This window comes from Pseudochaenichthys georgianus, chromosome 11 (assembly GCF_902827115.2).
Source record: "Pseudochaenichthys georgianus chromosome 11, fPseGeo1.2, whole genome shotgun sequence".
Taxonomy (NCBI): domain Eukaryota; kingdom Metazoa; phylum Chordata; class Actinopteri; order Perciformes; family Channichthyidae; genus Pseudochaenichthys; species Pseudochaenichthys georgianus.
In genome coordinates, this window is record NC_047513.1 from 11,591,508 (window position 1) to 11,608,658 (window position 17,151).

Here is a 17,151-nt window from a genome sequence, read left to right on the forward strand (position 1 = left end):
AAGCGTCTAACAAATGACATGTAATGTAATATTATATTTCAATATGATTTGCAATATTACTGTTTCAATATCCTGTGCAACATTTGTCTACTTTTCATTTTTAGTGTACTGATTTTAGAAAATTATCTTATCTTTATTAAGGCTTCTTATACACTTAATATGTACTACTTCACAGTTTGTATTCTTCTGTAGTATTTTGTATGCTATCTTTTTCTCTACGTTTTCCTGTCATAGGCTGTACCTTATTCTGAAGTGAACATTGCTTTATTTCCGGTTCAAGTCTTTTATTACATTGTGCAGCTTGACGCCGATAAACGTAGCAAAAAACCGCATGCCGGATAACTGGACCGTACCAACTATTTGACAATGGAAGCAAACCATTTACACATTCATTAAAACACCAAATAATCTACCGAAGAAGAATGAAAAACAATTCAGAACAAAATGTATCGCTGTAAGGCTTTTTTCGTTGGTTTTAACACCAGTAATGGCACAAAAGGGTCCTCTTGGACCCCGTTAATGGTTTCATCCATCAGATGATTTCCAGCAGCTGAAAACAGACCGCTGCCTGGAAAGAGGTGACTTGTCAAAACATCGAAAAAACGCATGTATGCGTAATTAAAGCGAGTATTTATATATTAATTATCAGTAGTAACAGTTGCATTAGAAAAAAACAATGCAATCGTGATTAGATGTTATATTGTCCCCAATCACCTTCAAGTATCTTTATAAATGTACCAATAAAGAGATAAACAATCCGTAACATAGGGATATACACTGGGTATACTGTAGAAGCACAGCATGCTGCATTCTACAGGCTTGAATCATCTTTCCCGTGTATAAAAAGTGTCAGGGCATTGTCTCATGACATATTGGAGACGACATACTAATGAACAGTTGACTTGACCTTCCTGCCACTACAGGAGACAGAGGAGGTCAGTCTTCCTGGAGGAAGTCTGCTGCCCATGTCTTATCTGATTATAAAAAGAGAAGCAGCATGAGGATGAATAAATACATCTTAAAGAAACAAACCATATCCCAGTAAAACATGTATATGGCACCATAGCAGTATCAAATGCTCTTTATTGGAGGGCTGTATGATCAAAATACATTGACTCAATCCGGGAAGATTAAATATATTGTAGGTGTACATCAATGATTTTCATGTTGAAATGAGGGTCAATCTTTTATATGAAATAGATAAAAGTGGCCTTGCAGGTTGGAGGGGCAGTGCCATTCATTAATATTTAAATATAAGGATTTTAAAAATAGTCTAGACAGAATTACACCCAGTAGACTTTTTTAGGTCATTTGAATACAAATAAAACATATTAATTATAGATGAGGTCATCTCTTTCCTCATGCCTTTAAAAAAAGAAATCTGCATGACGTAAAGGACACTGAATGCAATATTTATGTTTAAAAGCAAAATAACAATTCTCCAATGCTCATTTTTCTCTTTAGTGCAGAAAACAACGTGAAGTTGGAAGTATATACTTAATGCTAAAAGGGCAAATGTATGTGAGCTTTACTACATAGATGCATGACCCACTTAGCTGCTGAAGACACCAAGGACTTACAGACCTCAGGACTCTTCGGTTATTGCAATATAGACCTCTTTCGTTTTCCTTATAGTTCGGCCTAAATAGAAATGTTGCCAGTGAAACCTTATTTTATTATTCCTATAAATGTGGTACATGGCGGCTAAAGATAGCCAAAGATGTGCTTAAACACTGCCAATCAATCCTCCCTGCGACACATGAAAGAGGAAGGGAGCCGATTCAATCACCTAATGGAGATGGATCTGACTGTCGGTGCCTGTAAAGCCCGCGTCACACTGTCCCGAAATTGACACCCGATGGACACACGATAAAGGAAATGTTCAAATTCGGCTGTGATCGTAGCAACATCGGGCCATTCGTGAGGGCATCTAAGCCATCGTATGACCGCCGGTGGAGTTTCTCAGGCTCCGGCAGCAACTTCGTGAGCGACAACTTCGTAAGGCACTCGTGAGGGCATCTTGTCAAATCGTGTCATCTTCGTGTTATCATCGGTGCATTCACATTCACTCTGATCGGGGCGAATGCCCGATGGCACCGAGGATAACAAGATGCCCTCACGATGGCCTTACGAAGGGCAAAATCGACACACGAATTCAACACGAAAATGAACCTTCGCAAGGTCCTTCGGCTATTTGTTGGCATGCCAAAGATTTTGCCACCACTCACGAAGTTGCTGCCGGAGCCTGAGAAACTCCACCAGCGGTCATACGATGGCTTAAGATGCCCTCACGAATGGCCCGATGTTGCTACGATCACAGCCGAATTTGAACATTTCCTTTATCGTGTGTCCATCGGGTTGTTTTATTGCACAACAAAATCATTTAAACATATTATGTAAATAACCCAATTTGTGTTCTGTGAAACTAAAAAGGATATAATATATTATTTTGAAGGACAGTTGACAGGAAGTTGTTGTTGTTATGGAAACAACATTACGGAGAAATATAACATAAAAACATATAAAGACGGATAAAGTAAAGAACAAAGTCTGAAGATATCAGTACAGTATCATAGTACTGTAACATAATTGTTTTTGGTACTTTCATTGCAGTTGTATGTCTTAAATGTAATGTAAATGTTGCCTTTGTGTGTGGTTCGGGGCCATCTTCGTGCGAAATTCACAATTCCATATTCGTGTGTCCATCGGGTGTCAATTTCGGGACAGTGTGACAGGGGCTTTAAGGAGTGTGGAGGTTAAAAATGATTTGTTGACCAAGTTACGAGATTTCGAAACGCAAGGGCAGGAAATGTAATACAGCAGTTGAGAAAAGGCAGGCAGCGCTCAATAAACCCTCCATATCTTGTTCGTCTGCATAATGACCTTTGTCTCCTCCTTAAAGGGTCCCTATTGTGTTCATTTTAAGATCATATTTGTATTTATGTCCTCTACTGTGACACGTCTCCATGCTTTAATGTTCAAAAAGCTCTTTATTTTGCTCATACTGCCTGCGCTGCAGCACCTCTTTTCACCCTCTGTCTGAAACCAGAACCCAGTCTGCTCTGATTGGTTTGCAGACTGTCCCGCCCCTTAGCCTATCATGTACAATGTGTTAGAGCACTAGCCAATAGAAGTGCGAGGTTAGCCTTTGCAGAACATGCACAAAAACCTATATAACACTACAGGAATGAGAAAAGGCCAAATAGGACCCCTTTAACCTCTATAAATTATACTGCCATATAAGTACTGAAGTATTTGTTGCTTTTCTTCCAAGATATCACATGAGTTAAGGGAAACTTCATGACTCGGATCACACTGTAAACTTGTGGTGTTTTTGTACTACTGTAAGTCATGTGTTACAGAAGAGAGAAGGGGCCGGATGTATTCATTCTTAAGGCTATAACCTCAAAATAAATAAATGACTTAATTGATCACAGTGAAAGGACTGTTTGTTTCACTGGTGACGTATTCAGACACAGATTGCAGAGAAACGATAAACAGACTAAACTTTTATGATCCTCTCAGGTCACATCCAGCACACACTGCAGCAGAATGAATATTACTGGGCATTCATTGTTATCCCAAAATCCACCGGCATGGCTAAAAAAAACAAAATCGGATGGACAAACAGGATCGGATTTCTTTTTGTTTTCCTCATATTTCGGATTCTCCATGACTCAAAACATGCACCATGTGTTTTGAATGTTTTATGCAAGACTCATGAAAACACAGTAGAACAAATTGTGCCTGCAAACCACTGATGTACTGCCAAGCAACAGATATAAAGTGACACAGTTAGCTCTTACGCAGACAGCATCACTTTAGCTAGACAAATTACTTTTATTAGATCTCTCTATAATTGGTATCATTGAGGGATTCATCTTACGTAACACACCTTTATAGACCACTTCAATGAATGAATAATGTTTTAAATCAGTGGAGGTTGATGGAAAAGTTAGTCCATCCGCATGTCTGAATGTTTCCTGAAACAAAGAACTTTCTCAATGAGGCTTCTTTTGAGGGGGTGCATGTCCATACTCGCCTACACCTGAGTGAGACATGGGGAGGTTCAGAGAGCCTCCCATAAACCCATAGAGGCATGCGGTTAATTACCCCTCCTACACACAACCACAAAGGCAACCACCAAGCTAAAAAGCCTGCAGTTACATTTCCAGATCCTCCCTACGCTTTGCACCAGAGGGGGAGAGCACATGTCGGTCTACAAAGGGAGTTATAAAATGCTCCTCTTTTGTACAAAAAAACCCCCAAGTGCACAATGGCTTGCTTTTACAAGGCAAGTACACATATTTGGAGAGCACACTGCTGAAGTCAGAGTCTGAATATAACTACAGCTGCTGCAGTGTGGGAGTCAAACATGTCTGCAGTTGGTGTGGTTATCGAGTGCAGAGCTGGGGAAACGTCCCCAACTGATTTCCTTGCGAGCAGATGACACACGGTTTTCCATTCTTTGCACATGGATAAAAGCTTGACGTATAAATAGCAACTCTTTGGCACTAGGTTGTCATTCCCACACAGCACAGCGCTCTATGACAGTAAAGGGCCTACATTATATAAATACTGAATAAAAATGCAGACAGGAAACTGCGCCTTTAAATTAGATGTAAGGAATTCTATAAATATAGAAAATTACACTGGAGTGTCATCACAGTCATTACTGCCTGAAATGAAAACAGGGGGCTTCTCACACGGTACAGGCCCAAACGACAGAAAAAGAATGTGTTTTCTGAACATTAAAGCATGTAAATATGTTCTAGTAAGTATGCACCTGAAAATGAGCATCATATGTCGTCTTTCCATGTCAACAACTGCATCTTAAAAACAGAAAATGCCAGCGTGTTCATCCCTCTTGTGAAAAATGAAAACATTTTGTGACAGAGTTAGATGAGAAGATTGACACCAAATCCATAAATATGTGGCAAATATGGAGCTACTTCTGAACACATTAAAGCACCCCTTAAAGTGACTCATTAAAACATTATATCTTGTTTGCAAAAGTGTAAACATTATAATTTGCAGTTGCCAAGCAACTTGCAGCAATTTACCAGGGTCAAGAAACAGTCCGTTTTTAAATCATGTTTTCTTTTTTTTTGGACTGCATTTATTTTCTATCCCACTCCAAATGCTTTCCAACAGCATAAGTAAGCATTCACACACATTTATTCAAAGGCTGACATATAAGGTGCAATAACGGCTTTTTAATATACATAAACAGTGTGTGTGTGTAATTATAAAAAAGCAGTTATTGCAGGTGATGATATGTGTATTTAAGCATGTCATGATGTATGAGGTGATAGGGAATTTGTTTCTTGTATCCAGCATTTACAGTGAACCATTATCTTTCATTTTGAATCGTGTTTGTGTTCACCTGATGAATGAAAGTCAAACATTCAGTCTCTTTTTGCTCTGGTTTTGGTCTCCACCACCTCCTTACGAAATCAATCCGTCTCTTTAGCTGCTTAATGTTCCACTCTTTCCCCAGCAGCTCTCTATCTGTGTTTGCTGCTGTTTGCTGCTGACTAGGTAGTGTACAGTGAATGTGTGTAGCTTTTTTTCTTCTTTAACAGCTGTCAGCTTCAGCCAAAAACTATGCGAGAGCCATGAGAAAGAGCCAAAACAATAAAGTTGCAGGATGACAGCGAAACAATGAACCAAAACTCACTATAAACTAGAGGAATTGCAGATTCAGGCGTTAAATACCTGCAAGTTCATCACGACAAGCAAACTCTTCCACATCTACTGATATATTTGTATGATGTAAAACGTGATTATAGCTGTATTTAAAAAACAAATATCAAGGTATCAATATGCTTGTCTAACTCTAGGCCTGAAAGCAAACAAGCATTATCTCAAAATGTAAAATTGCCAGCAAAGTGGGGTCAGAGAAGTGTAAAGTAACTGTTCCAACAATATAACATCTGATGGAGGCTGATGACGGATGTGTACATTTGTCTTTCTGGGTGAACACCATCCCTGCCCCATGCCCACTGAGTCACATTGCTCACATACAGTCACTCTCCACCCCTCGCCTGCCCTCCAGCAGTTGGTACAATGGTGTCATCTCAAGCTCTCAGCTGTTATTGAGGCACCACTGACCAACCAGCAGCTGTCTGTGACCGCGGCAACGCTCACTGCTATATCATCTCCAGAGTGGAGCATCAGATATGGATAAATACAGTATATGAATCAACCTCTAAAATATCTTCTACTTGGTATACTTAAACATGGAAATAGAGACTAAATGGTTGCAAACATTTAATTTTCATTGTTTCTTCTCGACAAATACTTAGAAACACATACCTTGCATAGAAGCATTTTGAAACAGATAATCACAGTTCATGTGTCTGAGAAATGTACATATCTGCAGTATAGATGACCTTGAATGTTTCATACAGGAAGCCAGACTCTGGAGTCATTAAAAAAGAAGGACTGCTTTGGCAAAATCTGTGGATCGTAGAAACCTGAAAGAGGGAGATAAATGATTTACTGCTTTTATATTAGCAATCTCACCAGCAATTAAAATGATATAATTAAGAATACATACATGTCTTTATATAGCTGGAGAACATTATTTCAGAAAAATAGAAATGTAAGGGAGGAATTTACCCACAGGTCACTTGTTGGCTTTAAATAAGGATGCTTTGCACATTTTCTTTAGGTTATATTCAATGGGAATAGTTGCATTAACAATTGTGTTGAACAAAACGTATATAAAATGTGGGTTTGCCTGGAAAAACCCAGTTATAAATCACACTAAATTCTGAGGGCGTCGGTTGTGATAGCTTAATATAACCAATCTGTGTGGTTTGTGATGTAATCAACAGCAATGTGTGTACCATCATAGCAGATAAATAACACATGTGAAAGTATAACAACAAAACGTCACTCCAGTCACCTTCTGACATCCTCTGTGTCAAGGGGTCAAACCCCAAGAATGTAAATGATTTACCAATGCAATTTAACCAATGAATAACATAGACATGTTTTCCATGCCATTATAATGACATACACAACCAAACATCATATTTAAATGCTTCTTCAACAGCCATGCATAGTATAACAACTAAGACTAATTTAATGAGCATGATTGATATAACAACATATTTAATTTAGATAAGCATTGAAACTTAAAAAGTGAGACTGATAAGGTTAAATATCTAGAAGCTTCTCTGAGTAATTTTATGGTGAAATGTGTATGTGCCCCTTCTTTCCCTGCCTCATTTACATATACTTAAGTCAGCCGTTTCCAACATTTCCAACACTCAATTTCAACTGCTCCCAGAGAGGGGCTGCATATTTAAAGCAAACCTAATCTTATACTTGTGTTTTTATTTAAAGACATACAAATTAGCAACATTTTCATATATTTCAATTGTATATGAAATGTAAAAAATGATTTGGTTTCACTGGATAGATAACACAAGCTGGAGTTTTTATGTGGTGTTAGTGAGTCAAAAGGTTATCTGTATCTGCACTGGAAATATCCTATAATCACCTGCTTGTGTGTTGGTATTTAAATAAATAAAAGCACATATTACCAATAACCGAAATGTCCTGTGAAATGCATGAATGTGTAGATGTTTCATTTCGTGGATTTGATTGTTTGTTAGGCATTACCTGGTCCTGGCGTCATGCCGCCCAGTGAGTCTTGGAGTATCCTTTCAGTTCTGGATGCAAACGCTGCAGTTGGCTTGGGATACAGGCAGTTTGTATCCCTTATGTCATAATGCCCCGGGCCTGGAAAGGGAGGGTCCTTAGGGACAATCAGAGGAGGTTCTGATATTGCCAAATAAAATCCTCTCCTTGAAACACAGTTCACAGAATTCACATTGTTAGATTATTGAAAAATAATTAACTAGAGTTAACATAACCAGTCAGATAAATATGGTTTGTTTACTCACGGGAGAATGGTCTTCCTCACCGGTGCAGGGGGCTGATGGGGGCTGTAGGCTCCTGGGCCTGGTACATGGTTGTCAACCGGAGGAAGGATTCTCTGAGTTTTTGATTTGAAAGGGGACACGACTGCTTTGGAGCTTTGCTGGATTATATTGCTGCGTACTTCATAGTGGCCTTCAACAAACGTATGATGTAAGACAAATAATATTAAGACAGAAATATGAAAACAAATATTATGCATGATCTTTAATAGAGAGGTAATTACATGGTGATGGCAAATCATTGTTTAGGTAAATAGAGTTCCGTTTAGTTTTTGACAGGAAAGTTGATGTGCCAAACCCTGAGGAGAAGCCCACTCTGCTGCTACAACGGACCTGTCACAAAAGCAACAACATGAAAGATATAAGTTAACTACAGGATGCAGAACACATTATTTAAAAGCACCTTGCATTATTCTCATACATCATATTGATTCGGGGCTGGAGTTGGGTGCTTCGGACCATCCTTCTGCACAGCCACGGGCAGCCTGAACACCCTGGAGACTCCTACGTTGAACTTGTTCTTGTTTACCAAGGAGCTTGGCAGGGTGTAGGCATTCGGTCCTGGGGTGCATCTCTGTGGTTTACCAGGACCCCTGGTAGTCTATGGGAGAGGATGATACGACAAATAATGCTCCAACTAGAAACATATTGAGTATATTCACAGGCGATCAGCAGAGTTTCAGGGTCATAAAATACCACTGTTATCATGTAATTTGTATTTTGTGTGGGGATTTAAGCAGTTAAAGGACACCATATAGACTGTCATGTTGGGAAATCTTTACAGACATGTATGTTTAATTAGATACTCAATTACGTAATCGACAAATAGGATAAAATATTTTCAATAAGTAGGACTTTTTTATTTTTTATTGACCACTGAATTCCTATACCATTGCACATTCATTTTGGGGATCTGACCTTGTATCCAACAAAGCCTGTGGTGCCTTTTTTGGAGAAGGAGGGACTTTGGACTTCCGCACTGGAAATAGATCCATAACTGCCTGGTCCTGGACTTTCATTCTGAAACCAAAGCATAATGTTAATATTGTTTATATAGTTTTGTTTTTAGCTGATCATTTAAAGTGAGGGTTGGAGAGTCCCTACCAGACATTTGTTTGAGGGAAATCTCCTAGCTTGAGATGAAAATCCTTTAACTTCTTGATTTGCTTTCACCACTCTTTGGTATGTTGTTGCTAATTGAGATGAAACGATGTAAGCCGGAACCGTTTCTGCTTTAAAATTAAAATATGAATTATTAATGTTGTACTTATTAGTTCAAATGAAATAAAGTGCTCACTTGGACTCACGTTCATCAAATCTTCGGTCCATTTTGCCCATGGTTCAGTGAAGACGCAGAAAGTCAGCAAATCTTATCGTGTTTCCATGGCGATGTAAACACAGTGGATGGCCCTGACGCGGTCCTTTAGCCCCACCTGTCGGTAACATGGCCGACAAACAGGCGCTTTATACCGGCCCGCCTCTGTTTTGTTTCCAGATAGCTCGATCCATCATGGCGATGCATGCGAAAGCGACTCCACCACAGATCCCGGACACCCGCCGGGAGCTCGCCGAGCTGGTGAAGAGGAAACAAGAACTCGCTGTGAGTCCCGTAACCGCAATGTTGTCAAAGATTAAAGTGGCAGTACTTGTTTGTTATTTTTCCATGTAGAATTGCAGATAACCGTAACTTAAATGTCAGTGAGTTCTAACTGAGGCCTTTGCTAAATGCTAAGCTAATGATAGCCGTTGCTAACGTTGGTTATGCTAGAAGCCCCTGCCTTTATGACTTAGCAATCTAGTTCTCGTTTTGCTATCTAATTTTGACTCTGCTGGTAATGTTTAATAAAAATCATCCCTGTGTTGTTAGCGTTTGGATTTCATTTTATTCAGACATTTTTTTTTCCGCTCACAGGTATTGCTGCAGCCAGTATGCTAACTAGTTAGCACAGCTACAATTTAGCCGCCGCTTGGTGGGCTCAGTTCTCGCGTTAAGTTCTTCTTCTTTGTCATTTTACGGCAGCCAGTAGGCAACAGTTCAATTGCCGCCACCTTATGAAATAGTCCACTACTATGTCATCTTCATTCTATATTACATGTAGCTTAAGATTTGAAAATATATGCTTTATTGGCCCTAAGATAACATTTGTCTGGGCAGTAGTACTAGACACAGCTACATCAACTTAAAACAATATGCATACGTCAATGATATATGTATGTTTCAGGAGTGAAATCATTAAAGCCATACTATCCTTTCATTTAAACAAGTGTCTTTTAATAAGTGAAACAGCCGCTGTATTCCTTTACCTTAACCTCAATACTCTAGAATACATTCTTACTATTAGATATCTACAAAACATCAATGTGCACCATAGGAAACTAACCTCAGTTTGAATGATGTCAACTTTATGGGCGAATTAAGGTTACTAGGTCTATGTTAGCTAGGCTAGCGATTATGTTTGGCCATTGAATAGTACTAGTACTCAAGTTTGTATCTATTTTTTTTTCAATATCTTAGGAGACGCTAGTGAACTTGGAAAGACAAATATATGCATTTGAAGGCAGCTACCTAGAAGACACCCAGATGTATGGCAACATCATCAGAGGATGGGACCGATACCTCACTAATCAAAAGTAAGTGTCTGCATAGATGTTTTCAAGTTTATAGAAGAGAAGTAACTTATTATTACAGCTGTTACAAGAGCCACATTGATTCCATAATACTTGTGTAACACATTTTTTTTTTTTGATGGATGTAATGAAATCAAGACTCTTAAACTTTGTTATAACAAGAAACCAGACAAGTAATTGATTAAACTATATTGGTGAGTCATGAAGTTATTGGGCCATTGCATAGTGGAAACTATGTGTCATCACATTTGATCATAAGCTTCTAAGCATATATTTGTTATTTTAACAGGAACTCCAATAGTAAGACTGACAGAAGGAATAGGAAATTCAAGGAAGCAGAGCGTTTATTCAGCAAGTCATCCGTCACATCAGTTGCAGTAAGTCCCTCTCTCACTTCACTTTTTCCCAAAATGTGTCAGTTGCTCTTTTGCTGCCCACAACAAAAAATCTAACACATCTGCACTCCCTGTTTTTATTTGCAGGCGGTATGTGCACTTGGTGGGCTACCGGAACACATGAATGAAAAACGTGAGTTGTTGTTGTAAAATGTTCAGGCCAAGCATCTTTGGGATAGTTTCTCTGTTGTTGGTTGTTTTTTTTACACCTGTATCGTGTCGTCAGGTGAGGCAGGCAGCGGCACAGAAAGCGACGCCTCTCCAGATCTCCAGAACCAAGAGAACGAGCCGAGCCAAGAGGACACGGAAGATGTGGACTCGACGCTGCAAGACCTAAAGCCTCAGAAAGCTGCCTCCTCCTCATCCTCAGGCAGCCATCACGGAAGCCACAAGAAAAGGAAGAACAAAAACAGACACAGGTACACAATGTAGAGATATTACTCTCTTCTTCTTGAGGAGTGATTTCTCCCAGTAACCAGGCTTCTTGTGTGCATGTAAACACACAAGAAATCTGGTTACTGGGAGAAATCACGTAATAAGGGAAGTTTGAAAGTATTTACAGGCACAGATAAGACCCTATTACTGTAACATCCATGTCTACATGCATAAGGTCAGGTAGGAATTCCCCTCTACTTTAACCTGTGTTTGGTACAATGGCAGTGGTACAATTTCTTAGTGTTGCAACATGTGGCATGTTGGAAGAAAAATAAACTCAATTTTGTACAAAAGAAACTAAGCGTAGTGGCCGGACTATAACTCTTTTTATGAGATGCTTGTGTTTGGAAAAACATTTTTAAAAAGACAGAATACTTCTAGACCAAGGCTGTTGGAAAAGTTACCTGGATACAATGTTAGACACATTTTAAGTGGAAAGTTAAAGGATATTTAATGTTTGGTAGATGTATAGACTCCTCAAATTAAATACTTCTGTAGCTTTAATTATGGGAACATGTGGTGTTTTGATGGATCCAATACCTAGATAAACACCGACGTGAATGCATGTTACAAGCGTCACTGTGTAGGGTGACACAAACTGATCCATTTGACCGTGTTTTTCCACTTGCCATGTTTAATGTGTACATGTCTCCCTGACTTAAGGCTCCCCTGCTCTAACCACATAATAACACAGCAGGTTCTCCACTAACACACTGTGACAGAGTGCATCTCTCACTCTGTAAAGTCTGGACTGCAGTATTATATAGACGTAGGGCTTTAGACTCAGGTTGGTGAACTAACAGTTGCTGCTCTCTTCCTTCCCCTAATGCTGACCCCCCCAGTCCTTCTGCCATGTTTGATTATGACTTTGAGTAAGTCTGAATTTTACTTCCTGTGGTGTTTAAATCATGCCTGCTTCAAACCCCATCCTCACCGTTTCTCTGTTTTCCCTGCTCTCTCTGCTTCTGTTGACCTAGACTTTGAGTTTAAGCCTGCTAGTTATTCGGCCATACTGCATGTCCAACACTTCATCATTTGAATGCATATCAGCATCCGGCACTCTGATCTCCATTAGAGTATCTTGCTTGGTACTTTCATATCTTTCTCACCCAGATTCATTTCAAGTGTGCTTCCCAAATTCCAGCAATTAAATAAAACATGGTTGCTGTTGTCAGATGCTGGGCTTGCTACACAAACAAGAACAAACACATGTTCATTTAGTGTTCTTGTTTTGGGGCTTCTTCATGATACAGTAGATATACTGCCTCTCTCCACAATTCCCATTCAAACCAGGTTCTAATCTGTTGTCTAATGTAACCTCTTTTTGTGTTCTTTGCAGATTTGACATGAAAGTGAACAAGAAACCGAGAGCTGTAAGTTCATTTCTTGTGGTTTTATTGTCTAATTATTCAGTTTTTTGTGTTGGAATCTACCATTTGTGTCTGTAGCCGGCCGCTACACTTCAGGTTCAGGATATTTACCCATTCCATTGTGACACGTCTTAAATCTCGCAGACAACAGGAACATCTTTCAAAAAACACATGCTCCATCAAATAAAAAAAATAAAACACTTGAACAAATATAAACAATATAATAAATAAATAGCCGTTGCTTCCACAGCATCTGAGCGACGCTGCTCGCTCCTTATTATCTTGATTTATTTTATTGTTTTGTCTGTAAAATATCAGAATTGAAAAAAGAAAGTCATTATTTTACACATGTCATTATAATTGTATGCGGACCAAGATGGCTTTGGACAAAAAATAAATGTTTTATATTTTTGTCCGTCCAAAATAATTCTTTTGGCCAACCTTTACTATAATGTACAACAACGAAAATTATGAATTCCTCCCACAAATACTTAGCATTTTATGCTTAAAACGGACTAAATGAAAATAATTTCAAATGAAAAATGTTTTTCTAGTGATTGACTTATCTTTGCTGTAATTGCAGTGTTTATTTCTATAAATGAATTCCATTCTTCCTTCTCTGTCCCCTGCAGGACTATTCAACCTAGCAGAATGACTGGAACACGTGGACTCACATGAGGACGATACCTGTAGAGAAACACAAGATTTCTGGACTTTATGAACTTTGTATGCCATTTTTTTTTTTTTTTCTCGGATGTCATATTTCAGCCTGTACTGTCTGTGTATTGCTTGAAACATTCTCCCCTCCCATTTCTGTCATCTACATTTTGGTTTTAACCCAAGTACGTAGAAATATGGTGTTGCATGTTACCTGAGGCCGTATTAGGCCCAACTCCAGTAACGCACCATTTTGTATAGTGTGAAAAAAGATTGTATTTATTATGTAGTTAATTTCCCATTGTAGGAATGTTAAGCTTTTTTATTTTTTTTGGTGCTTTTTTTCAAGCATTACGTCGTCACATTACCCCCGATTACCCCAGATTCTTTTATTACATGGTTGTTTTGCAAAAAATTAATAAAATACCAGTAACGGGAATATGTTTTGGTTGTTTGTTAAAAGGCAGTGCTTTGTGTCACTCATCAGAGCAGTTAAAGAATTATTATTGGATGTAGGGAAACGGCTCATTGTTTGCTGGCTGTAATAAGAACACTAGTCTCTGTAGATTTTATGTCAATCAGGCCGACAGAGGCCTGTGAAACTTTAACATTGACCTCCAGCTGGATGGAGTTCCCACACATATGGTCCATAAAGAGTTAGGGTAAAACTATGGGATCATTTTTTTTGGAATTGTCCAAATATGAGTGTTTACATTACATATTCAGGAAATAGCCGGCACATTCTCTTCTGACAGTTCCCAGTTTGTTATATGTAAATAATGACCTAACTAAACAGAGCACAAGCTGATTGACAGCATCATGTTACAAGACATTGCCTGGTTTTTGTCTGGAAAACTCAAACTCAAATACTTTTCTAGCAGTGGATGGATTTAAACTCTGGGGAACAAGTGTCTTTTATGCTATTTGATCAACAAATGTTGGAGGAAAGAAAAGAAAAAACTAGGGGGGTTCAACAAAAAAAACCAAGTTCAATTGCTGCCTTAAAAACAATAGTTAACATCAAGATAAGCTTTGTTTCAACTCACCAAGTTAAGTTATACAAGATGTTTAATTATCATTTATTGTTCAAACTTCAACTGTTGAGTTGAGAAGAAACCTTAAATGATACATTATCGATTCAAGAAAACTTTAGTTATCTTGTCAAATCAGCTTTAAGTTCTCAACCATCTTAATTCACAATTACAGTTTAAGATAACGTTACCTATATATGTATATAATTGTCAATTCAATTTATTTTAACTTGTGTTTTTAAGGCAGCAATTGAACTTCATAAGTAAACAAGTGTTTTGTATTTGTATCTTCTTGAATAATAATGACATTTACCAGTTTACTAAAACTTCTGACAATGAATTTTAAACATCAACCAAATATGTATTAAAAGGACATCAAGGCTTAACATTGCTGCAATTATTCAAGTATTTATTTATTTTTGAAAAAAGAGAAAATAAATATACATGTAAAAGCATATGCATGAATTAAAACATTTTGCTTGCAGATAATTTAAAAGGATTTCTAATACATTTTAAACAAAGGGCCTCTATTCTACCCACCCAGAGCTAAGACCTTTGGGTGATTTACTTTACTTTATTGGACCTCCTGCATTTCAATGCAATTGTACTATGTTAACCAGAGTAGCCACTACCAGCACAAACTAAAGCTGAATCTCTTTCTGGTGACCAAAAACAAAGTTCCCGCTCCTAAAATCACAAGTCTGTATGTCTTTAGGCTAACAAAACAAAACGTATCAACATTAAAGGACTGGAACACAATACACTTGGAAACAACACACTGAAATGAACTATGGTAGATTATCTCTGCACAGGTTTCGTCTCTGATTTACGGAAGAGGATTAGGGCCACATGAAAAAAAATGTTTTTTTTGTTCTGAGAAAAAAGTCAGAATTCTGAGATTAAAATCAGAATTCTTTCCATTCCTTCATGTGGCCCTAATCCTCTTCCGTACTGATCGATTCATTTTCAATATGTTGTTGAATTTTAGAACAAAAGCAGCCCTACATTTGCTGACTTAAAATTAGTTGACTTCAAAAGTTAAAACAATTAAAATGGAATTTGCATTATATTTTTTTCTGCATGATGAGCACAGACAATCTTTGTTGCATTGGTGACACAGCACTTTTTTCACATATTTAGTTTCACTTCCCAAAACATGTTAATGTATGGTAAATCACCATTTGACTAGGGTTATTACATTAAAGTCTGTTAACATAGTGGATGGTCTCTCTGCTCAGTTATGTTGTGTAACAGGAGCATCTCCAGCTTCCACTCAGAGTTGCTTTTGGAGACTGTTTGACACAAAAACAAACAAACAAATCACTGTAAACAACTGTTAACCTCTTAGTGTTTTATCATTCTACCGACAAAGTACTCACACAGGCAACCCAGAGTTATGAGTCCAGTCAGAAGGAGAAGACACTGCAGAGCCAGACACACTGCGGCAGCTCTGCAGGAACTCTTCTTCTCTTCTTCAGCAGCACCTGAAGGTACGAGTCAGTGTTTGTTTCTCAGTGTAAAATCAAACCAAATGAATTAATGTACATATTGTTGTTCATGTTTTTGAGAGGCACTGACTAACTGAGCGAAATGTGGTCATTCCCTGATTTTCTTGTGCCACCATAATTGAGATTACCATCTACTACTTTGTGATTAATGTTAAATAGTGAGTCTTATTTTGCTAAAGCATGACACATTATCAGAAACTGCAACCATTATATTTTCATTTGCATGCCAATTATAACATTGTGCACAAAGCTCTGCTACATGCCACCTTGGCTGAAGACTAAACATCGGGACTAAAGAATGTCAAAGTGGATTTTAGAGTTTCAGGTCTCGTTTGCTCTGCAGTGACCTTATGTTGTTCTTCATTTAACATGTTATGGTCAGGTTTGATCCCAAAACGTAGTTTTGAACTTTCGAGCTATACCCATGACAGCAAACCAGATTATTCTCCTATAATATCTTGATTTTTGACCCTCAATATCAATATCAATCAATCAACAACTTTATTAATCCCGCAAGGGGCAATTACATTTATGTCATGTACACAGCAGGAACATACAGGAAGAAAACAATCAATCAATCAATCAATCAATGTTTATTTATATAGCCCAATATCACAAATGTTACATTTGTCTCAGTGGTCTTCACAGTGTGTACAGAATATCAGTATGACAATACGACACCCTCTGTCCTTAGACCCTCACATCGTACAAGGAAAAACTTCCAAAGAAAACCCAGTTTAAAGGGAAAAATGGGAGAAACCTCAGGGAGAGCAACAGAGGAGGGATTCCTCTCCCAGGACAGACAGACGTGCAATAGATGCCGTGTGTAAATTGAAAAGATAATACATTTGCAACATAGGTAGTCCAAATGTTTGGAAATGCATGTGTGTATAATAGGAAGATGAATCCACGAGGATATCCATCCAGGACCTATGATCCAGGACCACAGCCACGACTCAAGATCCAGCGCTCGCGATCCAGGACACAGGACCGCAGGATCATCCATGACTCCGGATCCCAGCGTATATAGACACCAAAAAGAAAGACATTTGGGGAAGCTGGGTTAATCGGAACATGAGTGTACACGGGTATAGACAGAGAGAAGGAAGAAGTAAGATGTCCCCCGACAAACTAAGCCTATATCAGCAAAACTAGGGGCTGAATCTAATCAG

At 38.3% G+C, this 17,151-nt stretch overlaps 2 protein-coding genes across 3 annotated transcripts; one reads left to right on the forward strand and one right to left on the reverse strand.

Annotated features, from left to right (window-relative positions):
• Positions 1–6,260: 6,260 nt before the first annotated feature.
• On the reverse strand, positions 6,261–9,293 carry stpg1 (sperm-tail PG-rich repeat containing 1). The gene is made up of 8 exons (XM_071204755.1): positions 9,263–9,293; positions 9,060–9,184; positions 8,874–8,975; positions 8,377–8,556; positions 8,180–8,288; positions 7,920–8,088; positions 7,636–7,820; positions 6,261–6,479 (listed from the first exon to the last, which is right to left on the reverse strand). Exons 1-8 carry the CDS (start codon positions 9,291–9,293, stop codon positions 6,406–6,408), a joined length of 975 nt encoding a protein of 324 aa, XP_071060856.1. The 3' UTR covers positions 6,261–6,405.
• On the forward strand, positions 9,279–13,879 carry meaf6 (MYST/Esa1-associated factor 6). Of its 2 annotated transcripts, XM_034095131.2 has the most exons (8): positions 9,279–9,555; positions 10,471–10,586; positions 10,873–10,960; positions 11,066–11,111; positions 11,205–11,397; positions 12,256–12,285; positions 12,753–12,786; positions 13,416–13,879. In XM_034095131.2, exons 1-8 carry the CDS (start codon positions 9,400–9,402, stop codon positions 13,428–13,430), a joined length of 678 nt encoding a protein of 225 aa, XP_033951022.1. In that variant the 5' UTR covers positions 9,279–9,399; the 3' UTR covers positions 13,431–13,879. The 2 variants fall into 2 exon arrangements, with proteins under 2 accessions (XP_033951022.1, XP_033951021.1); XM_034095130.2 differs by lacking the exon at positions 12,256–12,285 and having other exon boundaries at positions 9,285–9,555.
• The last annotated feature ends 3,272 nt before the right edge of the window (positions 13,880–17,151 follow it).